Source organism: Apteryx mantelli, chromosome 25 (genome assembly GCF_036417845.1).
Source record: "Apteryx mantelli isolate bAptMan1 chromosome 25, bAptMan1.hap1, whole genome shotgun sequence".
Lineage (NCBI taxonomy): Eukaryota > Metazoa > Chordata > Aves > Apterygiformes > Apterygidae > Apteryx > Apteryx mantelli.
Genome location: NC_090002.1, coordinates 5186504 through 5206390, shown reverse-complemented (window position 1 = coordinate 5206390; position 19887 = coordinate 5186504). Strand labels below are relative to the sequence as shown.

The 19887-nt window shown below is 45.5% G+C and overlaps 1 protein-coding gene across 1 annotated transcript in view; it reads left to right on the top strand.

Annotated features, from left to right (window-relative positions):
- Positions 1 to 326: 326 nt before the first annotated feature.
- Positions 327 to 19887, top strand: part of PKP1 (plakophilin 1) — a 42298-nt gene continuing 22737 nt past the window's right edge. Inside the window, exons 1-3 of the mRNA XM_013944055.2 lie at positions 327 to 528; positions 7940 to 8040; positions 17845 to 18272. Coding sequence (XP_013799509.1) covers positions 327 to 528; positions 7940 to 8040; positions 17845 to 18272 — 731 coding nt within the window. The remainder of the gene's footprint in view (positions 529 to 7939; positions 8041 to 17844; positions 18273 to 19887) is intronic.

Genomic DNA, 19887 nt, shown 5'->3' with positions numbered 1-19887 from the left:
AGGAGGCAGAGTTAGGACGAGGGCAGTGGGGAGCTGCGTGCCCTGCAGCTGCAGCACGGGGGCTGCGAGCGAGCCGCGGCAGGGAGCGCGTGGGTGTGTACAGGCAGGGCTGTATATCCAGTCTGGCAGAGGGTGTGCCTGCTCACACGCTGGAGAGCCGAGCCAGGAGCAGGAGCCCTGAGACATCCTCGGCCAGGGAACGTATGGCAAGGAGGGGTTTGGGAGATTAAGCCCAGAACGAGACGTGTTGCTGTTGCCTTGTGTCACGTGCGGTCAGGTGAAGTGCAGTCCCCTCTTCCCCCCAGCCCCACGGTCCGTTTGCAGCCATGCTTCACTCTCCACTGAAAACAGCGCTGGCATATGAATGTTTCCAAGACCAGGCCAGCTCCACGCTGGCCTTGCCCTCGGATCACAAGCTGAAAACTAAGGGCACAGGAAAACAGAGGGTCCAAGAACAAGTGATGATGACGGTGAAACGGCAGAAACAGAAATCATCTGTGTCGTCGAGCATGGGCCACTCCAACCGAGGTAAAATCCCACTGCGCGCTGGACAGCAAGGGGTCCCCCTGCGGGAATAGAGCAGATGCTACGGGGTCCTCCTGCTCAAGACTACTTGATTTTCTGGGGCTTTGTTCGTGGGGGACAGACCGGTTCATGTCTCTCGTTACTTGCTGGGTTACCCTGGCCAGGGATGCCAAGGTCTCTTGCACTGGATGGAAGAGTTAGGACAAGATGTGGAGTTGGAGGCAATGACTCCCTTCCCAGTGCGGGTCTGAGAGAAAGTGGTGTAGATCTCCCAGGAATGCAGTGGGGCTGAACTGATCTGTGTCCCTGAGGCACTTGGACATTTCGGCATGGTGCTATTAACCATTTGTTTCCTGGCTCTGAAGCTGGAGTAGCTTCCTAGCCTTTGTGAATCCTTTCTCTGGGAATGCTGCTGCAGGTTGGCTCCTTGGCCGGATTCCTCCCCTCCTGTGGCTAGCCAAGGCTAACAGCACTTCTCCACCATGCTGTGGAACTAGGAGCTGGCCAAGAGCTGTTGCTGGGCTGTCACCTCCTTAATATTGCTGCGGATGGAGGACAGGTAGCTCTGCCTATGCACAGGACACAAACCTGAGCTCAACTCAGGATTCCCCTCTGAGGCTCCTGAGGTGGCCCCCATTTGCAGGCTGCACTACAGAGAAGCGTGGGGGTGGCTGAGTCTCAGAGACACCCCAGTGTGAGCAGCAGAAAAGAAGTGAGAGAGGATTAGAAAGGTCTTTTTCTTGCTGAGTGGGGTGCTTCACAGCTCCCTCTGTTTTGCAGATGGGTAGAGTGGGGTGGGGGGATCCAGGCAGCTGGCCCACTGCTGTGCAATGAATTTGTGCCATAGAAAGCAAGCAATCAGCTGAGTCCTGGAGTTTTCAGACTTCCTATTGGAATACCTTCTCTCTTTGGGACAGAGCTTGACAAATGATTTGCTTCACTGTCCTTCTTGCATCTGAAGAAAATTGCTTTGGAGATAAACCCCAGTTTTGCCCAGCCATGCAGCCAGGAGCTGCAAACCCAGAAGTTCGTGGCAGCCAAGCACAAAACCTCCCTGGCTTTCGGAGGTGCTTTCACCAGCAGTTGTTAGTGAGCTCACTGGCCCAGATGAGTTCGCTGGGAAGAAGAAAGCCTGGGGTTTTGGAGGAGAGGGAGGGGCTGGGGCTGGGGCTGGGGCTGGGGCTGAGGCTGGGGCTGAGACTGAGCCATTTGGCTGTATCCAGGGTGAGCAGTGTGTAGAGCGGTATTTGCTGGAAGGCTAGGTGAGCTAGGCCAGTCTCTGCCAACAATTTTGGGGACTGTGGCCCTGACTCTACAATATCTTTCTGGCAACTTTTCAGGGCTGGATCACTAGGCAGAATCCAGTGCTGGTGAGGCATCATGGTCCAAATAGTTTGAGCTGGTTTGATGAGAGAAGCAGGGTAGCAATATGCTGCTAGATGAAGGAATCAAGATGGTGGTACCCATGGGTCATAGGTGCCCTCCTGGCCATAAACATTGCAATCTCTGTGGCAGAGGGAATAGAGCAGTTTTGTGGGGAAAGGCATGTGTGCAGTGGCCCATGATGGGCATCAGTAGGTACAAATTTCTGGCTTCTTTGTTTTTGCTTGTTTGTGGACACAGACTCCAAGGGGTGGGTGGAGGACAGGTGGGTGAAGGGAGCTTTTTTCTGCCACCAAAATGGAAGGCGATGGGAAATGCAAATCTCCTCCTACCTCCGGAGGGTTTATTGCTTAAGGTATTACGGTGCCAGACCTGACAAAATAAAATACAAACCAGGATGATAAGAGAAGTTCTGGTTGAGGATTGGGCCAGTGCTGACCTACCTTTCCAGCAGAGTTTTATTTCAAGGGGAAGCAGGCAGGCAGATGTCTGCCGCCTCTGCCTGTAGCAGGAAGGAAGAGAGACAGAGGGGGATGGCTGAAAGGAATATTCCCTCTGGAGAGGTGTCCAAATTAAACCTCTTGGGGAGGAAGTAAGGGAGAGCAAATTCCCCAGCTGCCTCTCTCTGCTTAACAAGCCTAAGTTAAACTCCTCCCCCAGACTTTTGGGAATGTCTGGGAATTGCCTGGAAATGTGCAACTCCGGTTTCTATGTTCCAGGGAAGCTGAGTCACATTCAGCTCCCAGCTGCTGCCTCCAAACACAGGGCAGAGGCTGTCCCATTCCCACAGCAGAGACACTGGCCAGCACAGAAATCCCTGATGCCTGTCTTCCTGATCACACACTTATGCCATGGGCAGGCTGATTTGCTCCTGTGGCTGCTCTCTTAGTGGGGTACTGGATGGACTCCTAAAAGGGCAAGAAGTTCCCATTTATTCTCTGTTTTTTCTCCTGGCCTGGAGACGGAGAGGGTCAGACTGGACTTTCAAGGGGCAGAGTGCTGTCCTGTATTGTTTTTTATTGCTCTTGTTCCAAAGGTGAGCTGAGCACACCTAGTGAGAAGCAGTCATGTTTCCTACAGATAGGTTACAAGGGACTATTAGAGCTGTGTGTCTGCCACTTTGAATGCTCCTCCAATATTAGCTACATGCATCCCTGCAAGATTTCTCAGAGATGCTCCTCAAAGGCAGCACAAGCTGGGGAATTTGCAAAGCCCCTTGAGAAATGTCCCAGTGTATTGTTCCTTCTGGATTCAGAAAGCTTCCCACATGATCAGTCTAGATTCAGCTGTCACTGTGTTTTGTTACACAGTTTGGACAGGAACTGAAGTGCACAGCAGAGCTTTGCCCAGCTTCAGGAACATATTTGCCTGTGCATGTAGGACGGGGAGCACGGACATATACCTACTTCCATGTAGCAGGGATGGAGTTAACATGTCCCATAACTGGAGTGCCTTTAGAGGGCAGCAGACATCCTTTCAATGTCCTGCTATTGATGTCTACATAAAATTAGTTGGCTAATTGCAGTCCAGCCCATCAAGGGACTAAAGGCCAATGCCAAGCCCTGGCTGATGATCTGTTGTCTCCCAGTGTGCGTACAAGCCACAGAGCATCAAGGCATCCTCAGCAGGGCAAGGTGATCCTTCTGAGACTGAACTGATGTGCACTGGGGTAGGGCAATGAGTGGAAACTAACTGCAAGGAGCATAATCCAGCACTGACAAAAGGGCCTTTTCTCAGCACAGCACCTATGAGTGTTTCCAAGGATGTCTGTAGAGCACTTGGGTTTCAGGTCTGTGGGATCTGCCCCAGGGACATCACTTCTCACCATGTGAATAGCTAACTGGATAGCTCCATCTGATCTGTGAGTAACACAAATTTCAAGAGAAAATGAATTTCTCTGGCATGGCAGGAGAAAAGGCCAGGCCAAGCTGAACAAGCACCTACTAGCTAACAGTGGTATCTACAAAGTCCTCTGGCTAAAGAAAAGTTTTGACAATGTCTCATCACTGGCTAGCAAGATGTACCAGGGAGCAAAGATCTTAGGAAGCCTGAACTCAGGACTGTTGTGTCCAGCTGTCTTGCAGTTGAGTTGTGATTTAGAGGTTTACTATGCTGGCTGCTGCTGAGAGGAGTGGAATCCCACCTAGCTCTAGTTCCTTTGAAGTGAGGGAAGAGGGGCCTTTGAAGAAGGTGAGTGGTTTGAAGACTTCTGTAACCTTCCCTCTGCATGAAATGATTCAGTGAAAGCTGTCCACTCTTCCACAAACCTTGCTTTTCAGAGTATTGTTTGCAGAAGCAGAAACCCTTCAGCTCATAGGTCAGAATCAAAAAATACACTTCACTCTTTCCTGAATGAATCTCAGCTTCTGGGATTTGACTAACACTTCTCTCCTTGGAGCCATCCAGGGTTTGCTTCGTGCTTCCCACAGGCCTTCTTCTCTTAACACTTCTTTCCTATGTTTAATCATCCTCATTGTTTTAAAGTCATGCATAGTTTATTATTTAACTTGTCTAGCCTGCACTACCACTGACTGATTCTTGTCTTGCCTTTCCCTGCCTCAGATTGATATTTATTAATATGCATCCATTGCCCCAAACTGCCTGTTAGCTTTATGTGTCCAGCTGATGTCTTTTACTGTTGTGCTTGAAAAATGGCTCTGCTAACACAATTCTCCTCTTCCCCATGAGCCTCTTAGCTTTTAGGAGGGTAAAGCTGCCTTTGAAGGATCTAAATAACTCATCAAAAGGAACATATACTGCAAACAAATTGGGTTAGACCAAAGGCTCAGTTTGCTCTGCAATGATCAGTAATAGCTAAGGAGAGGAAGATGAGGGCAAGGCAAGCATGTAGTGGTGCTTACAGCGATTAAGTGCAAGATCCTGCAATCCTTACCTGTTGCGGGTAGTCTTTACTCTATGAACTGTCTCACTGATTTAGGCTTACCAAGTTTTGAAGGAAATGCCGTGGGGGCATAACAATTTGGGTGTGGAAGAGAAGGATTTCTATGACAGCCCAGCCAGAGCCTGGTCAGCCCTCAGGGGTATTTTCTGCCCACAGCCATGACAGCTGGGAGGCTGTGCTTCAACTGAGTGATTTACATCAATGTTTTCCCTGCCCCTGTCCCATCTCTTAATGCTAAAAACATGATGGTTTAAATCGGCTCTGGGTTTAACCAAGTGCAGGTGGGCACTTTAGAGACCCAAAGAGCTGGCAGATAAGACTCACACATGCAGGCATCAGGAATTTAGAGGGCATTAGGAATCAGCACCAAAGAGGCATCTCCCCCAGAGAGCATTTCTACCCCCTGCAAAATGTTTTTTAAGGGGACAGTCTGTTTTTTTCCCAGGTTCTCAATATCCGTGGCCAACTTGTGTACTCTTTACCCTTGAGCTGGTTGAAGACAGTAATATCCTTCCTCTCCCCTAGGGCTGATTATACAGATCGAAGCTGCCTTTCAAGATAAGTCAGGCAGAGAAGTGTAGAATTGCAGGTCAATACAAAGCTGATTTTTTCATTAGCCACCTCCATCAGAAGATCCACAGGTTCTTCCTGGCTGTCAGACTGAGCTCTCCAAACAATAAATCACACTTTTGTGGTGGCAGGAGAAGCACCTTCTCCAACCATCAGGGTGGCTTCAAAATGCCTTGAACATGTGAGCCTATATAAATTCTTGGTAGTGAAGGCAACTGTTCAGCAACTGAAGAACATAATACTGCATGAACTGCCTAGTTTCTTGAATTTGGGCATGTAATGGTGCATTTATACAAGAAAATCAGAAGTGTGTCTAAAAGAGCTTATTTTTGATGTCTGCTGGCTCAGCCCAGAAGTCTTTAGTGCTATGCCTGGTAGGAACAGGTCATAACTGATCTGTGCCTTTCCCCTGAGAGGGAAAGGGGAGAAGGAAGATTGGTCAGATTAGCCTGTGAGTTGTGCTGAGAAACTCGTGCATTAAAGGGAGCTGCTGAACTCACTAACAGTGTCAGGAAAATGCTCACAGGTGCTTCAGACTGCAGTTATTTGATGTTCACACAGAACAAGAGACTGATAACAAGAAGTAATTCCCAGGAAACGAATATCATAAGATTCTTTTATCTTTGTACTCAGAGCTAGATTTATTGGGTAACTCTGCCATCTGGTGAAACACCTGGGCCAAAGGTATCATTTCAAGCCCTGCCTTGCTTCTCCTCAAGCCCAGCACTAATGTCCTGATCTGCCCCAAAGGTAGTTTCAAGGGAAATCCCAAGGTGAGGAAGCACTAGGTGAAGGAAACAGCTATATAGTACCTCCATTCTGATGTCTATGGCCATTTCTGTTACCCGTATGGGCAAGTCTTGTACAGCTTAATACATATAAACCAATAAGGGCTGGAGAGATATTAATAGGGATCTTGAAACAATGCTCACTAAGTCTATAGAGTTTATGGAAAATGAGCTCCTATGGTTTTCTATTGTTGCTTATTCTGGGTTCATTGACATTCCTCAGATGCTGTCTTCTACGCAGTGTTGCTCCTCTCTTGTTGACAATAGAAAGCAAATCTTATTATTTATACTATATCTAAGGGAATGATCTTCCTGAGAAAATGCAAGAATTTTTGCCACGCACCAAATCAACATAACAGGTTCTGGATGCCTAAGGCAAGGCAATAAATTAGATATATTCCAAGGATCAGTGGCTGTAGAAGACCTGAGTGGCTTCAGGGCCTTTGTGGTAGAGCTTATCCAGTTTATCTAAGAGTTGAGTCTTATCAAACAGTCAAAGAGATTAGGATATTTCTGACATTACCCACCAGTTTTGGTGCATAACTTGAGACAGGTAAGTCCTGATTTTGTAGGTTGCTAGACACTCAGAGCTTCCCCTGGAAGTTAATTGGAATGTAGGGTTTGCACTTCCTCATAACGGGACTTGGAATCCTACAATCACTGAGCACTTTTGAAAATGAAACTTAAATGATCTTAAACCCTTTTGGACCATCTGAAGAATTTTAATGGAATTCCAGCTTGGAAGAAGAATGAGTCTCTTCATTTTTGCTCATAGTGTTGAATGCAGCTCTGAGTAAAATACTTTCAGGAAGGTTCCAAAGATTGCACTCCCAAGATCTGCTGGAAAGAGTCATCCAGAAGAGGTTTTGACAGGCCTGGGATAGTTGGGTCCAAACACTCTGAATAAAGCACTGAGAAATAGTAATGGCAGATGGGTTCCTCCTGATCCAAGAAATTAGCATCTTTGCAAGACATACCTGACATCTAGTCCGACACATCTCCCCAGCTCCCCATAAATAACGATCGAGCTTAATGCTTCTCAGAAAAAGGAATATAAATACACAGAATGATCTTTTAGAGACTAGGCATGGAAATTTAAGCCAGTGGTATTAGGTTTTAAGTGTCTGACTCGTTTAGATCCCCAGGTGTTAAACAGACTTGATCATCATTTACTGATCAGGTTTGTTATTTACAATTTATTGAATTTATCAAAGCTTGCTCATAAAACTTGTGTTGATGTGATCATTAGTCTTCAGACCATGAAGGCAGTTTCTCTCCAGCCAGATTGGCAAGACATCTGAGGGTGGGTTTTGCCTTCAGAGAAAGGGCAAAATCTATTTACCTCCAACTCAGAATAAGAAAGGTGAGTTCTAGGTTCAGAGCTTGCAGGGTGTGTAGTACAGAGTATCATCTCGTTCCTCTCATATAGCAAAAAACTAAGATATTGGCCATGGCTTTGATCTTGTCTGCTCTTGTCCCTTTTAGCTTTTACGGCACTTGGTCTTTTGTGCTGAAGACCTTAGGCTGTCATTCAGTCTGTGAGCTAGAGTTTCTAAGAGCCCTTCTGGAATAAACATTTTCTATGAGTTGCCTGCAGTGGCAAAGCTAGACTCACTGACTTTCTTTTCTATGTTCCTGTTAAGTTTTCTAACTCCATTATTCTTCAGTAACAAGTAGAAACGATCTAGACTCACTGGAGAAAAAGAGCTTTATGCTCTACAGGGGCACTTGCTGGGACCACTTTCTCCTACTGACTGTTTTTCATTTACAGGTTCCATGTATGATGGTCTAGCTGATGGTTACGGCTATGGAACATCCCGGGGCAGCTATTATGCCAAAACCCAAACAGGAAACAGCAGCTGGGGATATCCGGTAAGATATTCTTTTATCTGGGAACTGTGGCATACTCTTGAGGTAACATGTACAGAAAGCACCCTCCAGCAGGAGAAGTCATGTAGTAAGCTAATAGCACTTTGGAAACATGAGTGAAAGAGAGATTATCCATAGCTATGTCTATTTTAGCAAGTAATTCAGTCCAATAGGAGAGGATCAGTAGATCACAGCAGCCAGCACTGAGGATCCTGTATCTACACTGTATGTAGTTGGGGAGTTTACTGTGGATAAGATATAGTTTGGTCTGCTGGACTGCATATCCCCACAGCACAAAAGATTTGAAGCTATCTGAAAGATTGGTCATGGGTTCAGATTCTTACGTCTCAGTTAAAGGTTGCACATCCATCGCTCACTTGGAACAGAGTTTCCAGTTTTGTTTCCTCCAAAAGGAATCTGTTCACATGCACCAAAACTGCTATGTCTACAACACTAATGTGGTTCAGCAGGCATGATCAGGAGATGTGCCTCATAATTGTGTTGCTGTTCCAAATCTAAATCCTATTGCAGACTCTTTTATGATATTCTCTGAGCTTGGAAGAGATGTGCTCCACTTCTCCCATGGTGATTTCTAAAGAAATATTATAGATTGTCAGAAAAAACATGAGTAAGACTGTGCTTGTCTTTGCAGTCTGACTTATGCATCCCACAGAGGTCCTGGTCTTGTCCTTGATGGCAGACTCTCAGTGCATTGAGTATCACCAGTTCTCCAAACCACTCCAACGTCTGTTGAGGCAACTTGTCCTTGTGTTCTCCCTCCACCTCAGGCCTGTATAATGTTCTTTCTTGGTCTCCATCAGCTGTAATGTAGAAAGGAAAACTCACAAATCTGAGATTTTAATATGGGAAAAAGAAAAGGCTCCTTTCAGCCACTCTGAACTGACTATCTTTAGGAGCTGTAAAGCAGTTCTCCTTTTAACGATCAAAGGGTTGAACCAGGAAAGGTGCTTAAGCTGGCTTCAAGCACAGAGTCAGAGGACTGATGCTTTTCCTGTTAGCTGCTAACTCCTCTCCCTGTTCATAGCGTCAGCATTCCTCAGCTACAGAAAGATTTGTCTGTCATCTTTCTTAATGGCCATAGTGTAGCATGCTTCCTTCCTTCCTTCAAGGCAGTGCTAGGTTTGCATTGCTATGTTAGCCTCCTACTTCCAGCATTTTCAGTAGGAAGGACTGGAAGCACTGGCATGTCTTTGAAATTTTTATCTGCAGTCTGTCTGTCAACTTGTTTTACTGTACTTTGTTGAACTGGTTAAATCCCAGGCAGTAGTGTTTCTGCCTAGTGTAAGACCAAAAGAGTGACCACGGTGGATCATAGCAAAGGTCCATCTAGCCAAATATTCTGTCACCATCACTAAGGCAGTGATGGACCCCTGCAGAAGGGTCTGAGAAGGGCAAGCAGGCAGGGAGGCTTCTCAATGTTTTCCTATCTACCAGCAAATTGCAGCTGACTTCTCCTGAGGTGGAGCCACCGTTAGGTGGATGTCACAGATCTCTCCAACATTTCCCTTACTGACAAGTGCTTCATGAGTAAAAGGACTGTGTTGGGTTGGGTTTTTTTTTGATGATTTATTGTCACTTTTTTATTGTGCCCTCTGAAAGCAGTTTGTTATGCTTTGTCTAAGCAAAGCCATTCTGTTAGAGCCATTCCTAGCTATTTACTTAACATTCTAGATATTTAACTTAAACAGCAAGGAAGATAAGTCCCAGCTCTGCAGTTGGCCCTGCAGATCATGCTATAGTACTGGCAACGTGACACTGCAGACAGCACTGCTGGAGTGTTTTTTCGTTTTGTTAATTCCTCATCTTCTTCCCAATTACTGCAACAGTTGGACAAATGTTGGGTAGGTAGAAATGCCAACTCACTGCTGGAGATTTCAGTCCAGCACTGAGGTTGGTGTTTTGGGGAATGGCTAACAAGATGATTATGAAGATCAGGGCCTCTACTAGACATAGAGGGCAGCGCACATGCCAGTTCAGTCAGTTCCGATTCACCACTGACTTATGCAGCTCATGGCTGAAGGGTTCTTCTGAATTTACTGATCAGGGAAGGTCTTTCTTCAGACCTAAGTGTCTTGTTTTGGTAAGGGTCTTCAGGACCTTTCTGTGATTCTGTGACCTGGGCTACTTTAGAAAAAGGGACTGGGATTCATTGCCGATTTACAGTAAAATTCATCTTACCTAACTTTGTCTATCTGAAAATCTGCCATTTAGTCTTAACAAGTTGTCTAGACTCCTCCCATAGCCAACAAAGAGAGAAATACCAGGAGGTGATTCATCTCCCCTATCTTGGAGATCTGTCAGGTCAGGATGAATCAGCCCCTCTGGATGCCTATCTCCTTCCACTGATAACTAGATTGGAGCAGACACCTAGCAGATGGATGGCTGCAGTTAGGGTCGATGAGTCCCAAGTGCCATTGGCACATAGAACCTCAAGCCTAAATCTGCTTAACAAGCTTAACAGACATCATACTCCCCAAGCGAACTGAGAAACCTCCTCCATTTTGCTTCTTCCGGAAGAGTGTTAAAGGCTTACAAACGTCCACCACTACCAGCTTTCAGCTTCAGTTAACTTTAAGCTTTGTGTACAGGCTTATTTGAAATCCATGCAGGTTCTAGACATTTTAAAAATGTGTTTGCATTTGTAACCCCTGTTTTGTAAGACATGGAAGGGAAGACAAAAAAGTCTCTTTTTGAAGACAAAATTGCTAGACTTCTTTCCTTATGCTGTGATTGTTGCTGAAAAGTCCCAATGGCCTTCAAGATACATGGTCAAATTCAGACATTTCAGGGAAATGATCAAGTATAGTATTCAGTGACATTACTTACTCTTAATACTTCTGGAGTTAAAAAATATAATAGGCAATCTGTGTCCAGGTTCTGCAAAAGGAAATGGTTACTCCAAAGCACCTGCAACTTAGACACTCTTCTTATCAGTGCGTTGCCTTAGATTGTGACTCTAAATGACATCTTTTTAGCAAGAAGGTATGTCGCCTACCCTGCTTCACCCTTCACCTTCACCAAGAAACTATTATTCCTGACTTTTCCCTTTTGTCTGGGCTTGTGTCTTCCTGGAAATCTGAAGTTTTTACTTCTGAGTTTTCTCCCCTACCTCATGAGATGCTGGTGATGAAATATTAGAGCAAAAAGAAAAGATAGATCTGGAGGGAAGAGCTTGCTAATATATGTGTTGTCAACTCTCTTTCGGTCCATCGACACTCCTGGGTAAAACCTTTGATTTACTCATTATTAAAAATGACTTTCTGATTACTTCTATTGTGGAGTGCCTCATTAGTAACATCACTGTAACTAGCATTACAATGAGTAACTACTCATTACCAGTTTAGGTAACACTGAAATCAATGTGTTTGTTCCAGGAACAGGCACTCCTCTCCACCTCTGAGGGTAGCAGAGTTGGTCCCCATTGTTTGGCTGCACGGTTTCTTTGGCTCACGTGGCAGAGATTGACTCGCCCTTCAGGGATGAAGTCCCCAGTCACATTTGCATAGTGACCTCAGCAGGAGGCAGTAATGGGTACATTAGTGATTGCAAGCCTCTCTGTGTTGTGACCTTTCATGGCTAGTTTCAGTCAGGTACTGTTGAGCCTAGAAGACCTTTCGCAACATTTATCACCATGCTGACAGTGTGAATTATAAGTGGTCACTAGTTCCCAGAGTCACCAGACCACCAGGAATTTACTATGCCGTATCCTGATGTGAAGGCCTGAGCAATACCTGAGGTGAAAGTGGTGACCACAGTTCATGCAGATGAACTTGAGGGAGCTTTAATTGGTCTAAATTGGGTATCCAGAGCAGGGCAGTTGTGGCAGGAGAGGTCTCAGCATGAGCTGCACCCTTGGCTCCAACCTCCCCTCTGCCCAATGCATTGGCATCTATTCAGCACCAGGCTCAAAGCCACTGTCACAGTCCACTGGACCATAGTCAGTGTAGTCATGTAACCATGTAGTCAAAGTCCAAGGCAGAGAACATCAAGGAAAGGTAGAAAGCATGCTGGGAGCAGAGCAGATCTTCTGAGGCTTATTTTCCCATCTGCAACAATTTTGCTTTATGCCTGGGTCTGATGGGTTGGCAGATCTAGCCACCATCCCTACTAGAGAATCAGGAGGGGGTTCCCAGGTCCCATGTGTGCCTCAGCACTGTCTGGATGGTGCAGTGTCAGGATAAGATGCAGAAGCATGACAGCCCCTTCCACGCCATGGCTTCCACAGAAAGGAAATCTGCATGCATGGTCTGGGTGGAAGCAGCAACTTGTTCCCCCAGGCACTGCCCTGAATGAGGGGAGACCAGGCCTTTGGCATGCTGGGTGTGCATCAGTAGGAAAGTAGGTTCATCTCTGATGTTAGGGCACTCTGCTTCCAGCCACATGAGCAGATCTTCATCCCCACAGAGCTTACTCAGCCTGTGGGCTTGTAGCTATTGCAAGTAACGTTTCTGGGAGCAGCTCAGCTCCCAGGCCAGGGAACATTTGTTTTGTAATCGTATCCATTTTGACATGAATGAAATATATGCACTTTGGTGACCCCTATGCAGTAGAGACCGTATGTAGATTCCTAAACAAATTTTCTCTGTGGGAGCAAGTTGAAGAACCTTTTCTCCCAATGCGTTATCTGCATGAGAGGAGTTCATCAGTAGATATGCCTGCCTGGAGCCCAGTGCTATTCAAACAGATAGGAATGCTCCCTGCTATCCCCTGGCTGGTGTCACCTCTGCAGACAAAAATCTCTCAATTTAAGTGGGCTCTTTGTCCTGTAAGGACTTCAGGATAAAGTTTGTGATTTACTGTAATGACACATTGAAATAAAAAAAGGAATGAGTTGAGTAGCCTTATTAAAGAACAAAAGGATTTACAATTGTTGCACAGCACTGCTTGTTCAGGCCCTGATCTCACTGTGAGATTTTACAAGAGTCTTTGTGCTATGGAGTAGCATGTTGAACATTACCCTCCCTTGAAAGAACAAACTGAACCATCAAGACCTAAATCTCAGCTGCTTAAAGGATCATGAAAAATCATACAGAAGGGCAGCATCCAGGAGAGGTGGGAAAGAACATTTCAGAAATGGATAAACAATATATTTGCTGGTTTTGCAATTTTTATCCATGCAATGGAGTGTGTAGCAGGCAGTAGCTAAAGCATTTCGCAAGTAGCATCAAGAGTTTTCCCCACCCATCACTCAGGGTGGGACGCTGTCGTATTGCATTGCCTGTGCTTTGCCCTCCAGCCTGGGAGAAACCTGCTCTTGACGTGTTTGTACGGAGTCCTTTACTTCTCTCTGTCTGCTGCTCTAGAAACAAACAAATTGCAAGGGAAAAAATTAGAGCTAAGTAATGAACTGATCGCGTCCTTAGATGCAGAAGTCAGAAACACCCAGTTATCTGGGAGGGCCTCCGACTTGGAAAGGCAGTCCTGAGATGTGAATGGGATTCCTGGTTCTGGTATGACGGGCAATCAGCAACTTGCTCTGTGCTTCAGTTTCTTTCTCTGGAAAGCGGGAAGAGAACAGTGGCTTTTCCTGTTAAACAAAGGGGTTATGGAAGAAAAGCACCAGAGAAGGGTTCATTATCAGTGACTGAAATACTGTGATCGTGTCTTTTTCTCTAGTACAATTTTCTTTCCAGTTGAAATATGAGGTTAAAGATATTTATTTACCCATTTTGTATGAATGCTGCTTGTTCTAATTAATGATTCTAAAATAGTCTTGTATTTCAGGCTGATAACTGGTGATCCCCAAATGCTTATTAATTTAAAGGAAGGTCTTTGTTGCTGCCAGTGACGGAAAGCACCAAGTCCTTGGGCCTGAAAAGAGCCCCTGTGCGCTATCGGTATTCATCTTTGCTGCCTGTCCTCTCTGTGCCTCCCCTCCTTGTTTTAATATGAATGAACAACTCCCAGAGATTGGTCTAAAACATACAAGCCTGTTTCACAGTAGGGAGGAGAAGTTTAGACTAAAATTCAGGATGCCCACATCATGCAATTGCTCTCCTGTGTCCTGCAAGCGCAGGTGACTGCTAGTGCATGGTGACGTCTGGTTGAAGGGGAGACCTACGAAGCTGCCCAGGGCCACTGAAGTCATGCAGGGAGAAGAACCTGTGCTCTTCTAAAATGATTTCCAGAACTCGCAGTGTGAAAGGAATCACTGCTTTCTGTCTTTACCCTGCTCTGAGGGAATTACTTGTTTTTTTCCAGAATTTCTTCATGATTTTGAAGAGAGGAGGTGTGGACCTGGCCTACCTTCCCTGTGCAAACACCCACAAGCAGTGGGGAGATGCAGTTCAGGACATTAAGAAATCTGGGTGGTTTATGAGGTTTGAAGGAGAGAGATTGATTATTTTCTTTTATTAATGCCATTCTGCATAGGAAGAGCTTGTTCTATACATGTAATGGAATCAGCAAAAATTATGAGATTGTTGTCAAGTGGCTCTTTGTAAGACAGACTATTTAATAACATCGCCTTCACCTTCAGAGATGACATCTCTTCTCTAGATGGCAGAATACCTTGGTTCTTCTTTGCTGCACATCCTATCTCACTGACTGCTGCATCGCATAAAGAAACAGCCAAAGGGGGAATACCATTCCCTTCACAATGTTTGCGCTGTTATTACAAGCAAAAGTCTCTGACTCAGCTGGCTAAATATCTGAAATGTGGACATAGATGTTAGTTTGACAAAGCTGTGCTTAAGACATGGACATGGCACTTTGCTGAGATCAAGAAGCAATCAGGTCAGCTATGTTTGTGAGAGGATTCATAGAGACTATTTGGCAAGCAGATTCGAAATCCGCTGAAGCTGACAAGAGACTACTCATCGATTTGGAGAGGCTTTGGATCAGGCTCTTGCTGCAAAAAAGAATTCTAAGATACCAATTAGGTCCGTGCCACTTGAAAGAGATTAAAATGGGCTCAGCCAAGCATCTAGTAGCATCAGCAATAAAAGTCATGCACTGACTTTGGTAATGAGCTTCACATCACACGGGAACTATTTTCCCATGAGTTTGCAAAAGGCTTCCACGCCCTGCTAGGACCTGCACTGACTTGCAGCTCAGGGCTCTCTGTGTTGCAGAAAGGAGTCTTTCCAAACAGGCAGTCGCTTTGCTTCGCCCTTCTCAGGGCTGGCAGGAAGGAGAACAATGCTATATGCCACTATAAAACACAGCAGAAAATACAGAATTGATAATTCCCACCTATAAACACAGACACATTCACACCTTTTCTTGCCTGTTCTGTTGCCAGAGATCTTATGAGAGTGCACTGAAAAGAAAACAATAGCTTTAGATAAATAGTAAGTTAGCTCTTCCATGGTTAGCTGAATTGGTTTCGGTAAATGCCCAGGGGCTCCACGTCTCTGCTGAGCTTCTGACAACCGTACAAAATCATCCCAGCTTATACTGACTCATAAAGAAAAACGGCAGGGCTAACATCTGGCAAACTGCTGCTCTGTCCTCTAGCCAGTCCTCTGAGACTGGGTTCCCCACTCAGCTCGCCATGGGCCAGCAAAGGCTACCCAGGACGTTCCTTCCACAGCCTTGTCCCACACTCTCCTTCCCTCACAGTCCTTAGGATCTCTGAATGCCACCTGCAAGTAGCAGAGTTAATGAGGATGGTTTTACCCTTAGAAGGACACAGTCATTCACAGTGGAGTGGATCGCGGCTTTGGTGAAAGGTCATTTTGCCGTTGCTAAGACCATCAATTTTTCTGTAGCCAGAGCAAAACCAGGATGGAGGGAATGCCTCAGCAGCACGGCCATCCTGGAAATTTTTGTGGGCCTGCCCCCACTGTTAGGGGAGCCACTTTCCCATTTGCCTCGTCCTTGCTTTTCTTATCGCACGCAATTTTTTTTTCCAAATCCCCAGGAGCTCTGCAATATGCATCACACCTGTTATCTGTTGTTCTGCAGTACTAACAGTTTTTTTCTGTGTCCTCTGGAGTAAATGCAAAGGGAATTTGCCCTCCTTTTCTCCTCTTCCAGTAATTCACCTGTTTAGATGCAAACCTACCTAATGAAAGTATCAAAATTACTTCAGACTTGTACTCAAGTGACAGAGCAATCTGGGCATCAGAGTAGCCGGACTGAAGGGTTTCCTCCTATACAGATGGCATGCCTGATATATAACCTGTTCTAAAAGTTTTCAGCCGTTACTCACCTGTGCAATTCTCTGGGACACAGCAGAGAGGATTCACTGCATTCCTGAAGATCAGTTTGTTAATGGAAATATTTAGCTTAATTAATTAACATAATGACAATTCTGCACAGTGTTGGAGACAGAAATGATGCTGACTGTGCTCAAGGCTGGGATGAAATGGGACAGAGCAGCAGGAGACAGGGAGATCCTGCAGAGGATCTAATTCTATAATTAGAATTTCTGTAATTTCTGTATCACACGGTGTTAGAAAATACCAATCTCCCTGTCACATGGTGTTTCTTCATTAGAAAATACAGATTTGTTCAGAGGGACACAGGCATGGACACATCCATTGCACCAGGCACAGGCTTGTGCCTTGAACCTTCATGGAAATAATAAGGTGCCAGTGTTGACTTTTCTCTCCCAGCCCAAGTGTGTGGCTTGCACAGAAAGAGGCATCCATAGTACATCTGCCTAAACTTAGGTGAGAAAAGACCCCTCAGCCACAGTTTTTTCCTGGATAAGCCGTCCCAAGATAAACCTAAGGGAGATGAGGCAGACAGTTAAGGTCTATGTCACTGCCTTTATTTGGTTCTTTTTATGCCTGTTTGCTGAATGTCTTGGAGATGTACTAGCCAGGGTGCTCAGGGGAGTAAGGTGGAAGAACTTGATATCATGAGGCGAACAGCATTAAAATAGCTTTTTTTTCCTTTCTGGAGTACACACCTTAGTGACACATCTCTGACCTGGAGACAGCCATGCAGGCCTCCAAATGCCAGGACTGACATCCAGAAGTTTTAATATTGCAGAAGAATATCGGATCCAGTCCTGATCTGTGGTGTACTTGGGGCAAATCTGGAGTATCTTTGGTGAAGTGGTGAAGTCATTCTGAACAGACAGCAGGGCAAATAAAGCCATTGTTTCTTCTGACTAATTGAAATTTTTTTTTTACTTTCTTTGTTTCTTTTTTTTTCCTGGCTTAGTGATTGTCATTTCTTACAGCATAATCCCCATTGTTCTCGGAACATCCCATTGTATAAGCTGATAATACATGCCTTGTAACTCAGAAGAAGATATTCATTGCCTTTATTGGTTTCTTAGCACAATGGGATTCAAGAATCCCTTTTTGCTACCTTTTCACTCCCTTTTCTCCCTTTCTAAGGAACTTGTACATGGAAGGTGAACAAAAGAGGATAAGGAAATTAAAAATAAGGACAGCCAGTGCTAGAAGGGCAGAAAGGGGCAACATTCCCTGTGATGGCAAGAGATGTGACATGACCTTTTACATGACAGCTCCCCTGCATGTATATGGCTACTAGGTAAATGTTTGTTTTGTGCTTTGCACATAAACCCTCATTGACCAGTGATAAGAATGAGGTGTGCAGTATGCAGTTCAGCACCTCATGAGGTTGATGCCTAAAATCAGTCATCTCAGTGTAGTGTAGGTTTGCCTGTGATGCCTGGGGTTTAATGTACAAGGAGGCTGACACTGCTCTTCCTTCCAGGCTCATACTGCAAGGGTTGGGAGACTGGGCCACAAAAATACGTAAGAAACAAGAATTTTGTAGCCACACACAGAATGGGGCTTGACAATGTTGATCTTCAGTTCAACCCTTTCCTATTTTTTTGTTTCCTGTTTTCTTATTGATCAGCTGTACAACGGGACACTGAAGCGGGATGCGGAGAACAGACGCTACAGCTCATACAGCCAGATGGAGGGCTGGGGTAGCAAGCACTACAGCAAGGCTGCTGTCTGCAGCCCTACCAGAGCTGGCAGCGACTACTGCTTTGTGCAGAACATCAAGAGCAGCCGGAGCGAGCCAGATCTCTGCTGCGAACCACCCCGGGGCACACTGAAGAAGAGTCAGGTGGGGAGCCGGGCAGAGCACAAGGCAACCTTGAACCGCCAGAGCATCTACAGCAGCTGTAGCACCCAGCAAGGAACTACCAGGACAAGTAAAAAAATGCCAGCACGGGCCTTCTCCTGCCCCTCCAGCAACAAGGCAGATGTGGTCTACGCCCAGCCCATGATGAGTAGCAAGCAGGACGTGGTTTATGGACAGGCTCAATCCGGCTCCAAGTAAGTCTCACACAGTGGGATTCATCTAAGTAAATGTAGATATCTGATATGGAGGCTTGTCCGTCTGAGCTAGGGACTTGAGCTGCTTTTTAGCCACTGGAAACCTGTTCACCAGTGGACAATGCACTCAAACTCATCCTGCAGTAGAGTGTAAAGTAGGTCAGATGAGTTACACTCTTAAAGGGCTTATTTCTGTTTGCTGACTATGAATGGAGACCAATATGACTGGCTCAGTGTAAACATCTCTGCTGCAAGTGTGTGACGTTAGGCAAGATGATCCCCTAGTCTCCAGTGGTATTATCCTACAGCTCCTTTGTAGGACAAAAGTGGGAAGGTGAAGAGCGGAAAGGCCAGTGTGCAGTTTAGGTGTCTCTCCTGGCTGCCACACCACTCTGATTTGGTAGAAAACTAACTGGAAAAAACAGCCAGATTTGAAGGAATCAGTTCCTTGGGTTCAGGACTTAGAGCAGAGCTGAGAACTTGCTGAGTGGCAGTATTTACCCTTCTGTTTTTCTACCCAATCCTTGCTTCATTCCCCAAAGAGGTCTGACTGATTCAGGTTCAGGGAAAAAATGAGTCAGGAATTGAAAAAAACTAGCCTGACTGGAAGAATTTACCTAGCCTGCAAAGAGGAGAGAATGGAAGCTGTACATTTCCTTCCCGTCCAGAGCATCCAGTCCCATCAGGGTTAGGAACTATGCAAGGGTGGAGGATTGTCATTTGTGTCTCACTTAGCACGGGACCCCTTCTTGTAAATGTTGCCTACAACAATAGGGCATGTAACACACACCAGAGAGCTCAAAGCAGACACTCCCAAGCTGTTATATCTGTACAAAACAGCACAGCTCTCAGAAAAAAAAAAAAAAATGGTGGGATTTTGGTGACATTACAGCAATGTTAGTTTAAAGCTGCCCTGAAGGTAACAGCTATGCTGCCACCAACTCTGGAGCATTAACCATGTTCTTCTGTTCACAATAGTCCTAGAAGACATTCAGTTCAAGTCTGTAATGTTTTACTAGCCTAGAGAAAGAGGGTCTATATCTTCTGCAAGCATTCCCAGGGACTACTGCACTACCTTTGCTGCATCAGTGTCATATACAGGGCTTGCTCTGTGCCAGCCCAGAGATTATCACAACCCCCCCACAGACATGGCAGACTGTCATACAAACTGTAGAAGCTCCTGAGCTCATTTCTGGTGGTCCTTGGTAAACTTCCTGCGTTATCAAAAAAGGAATTTGCTCTCTACAGCACAGTGTGTGAGACTGCTTAATAATGATCATAGCCTTTGCTATAACTCACACCAAAGGCCTTAGATTGTTCAGCCTTTGATCCAAAATGTGTTGCAGATTTTGAGGAAATCCCCCCACAGCAGGTGCTGTAAGCCAGATCATGGCCTCGTTCACCTCTGAATGTTGATTTCCAGCTTTCTCCATGCCTTTGCCTAATTCTTTGTTCAGCCCTCCTCATCTCAAACTGTGTAGGGGAAGAAAGTCCCAGAGTGTGTATGCCAAGAAATGTCATTTGCCTGTTATCATGTTGTCATGAAACCCTGGTGTTCTGTGTGCCTGGTTCCCCTAAGTTTAACACATGCAAAATTAGCCCTGGTCACCTCCAG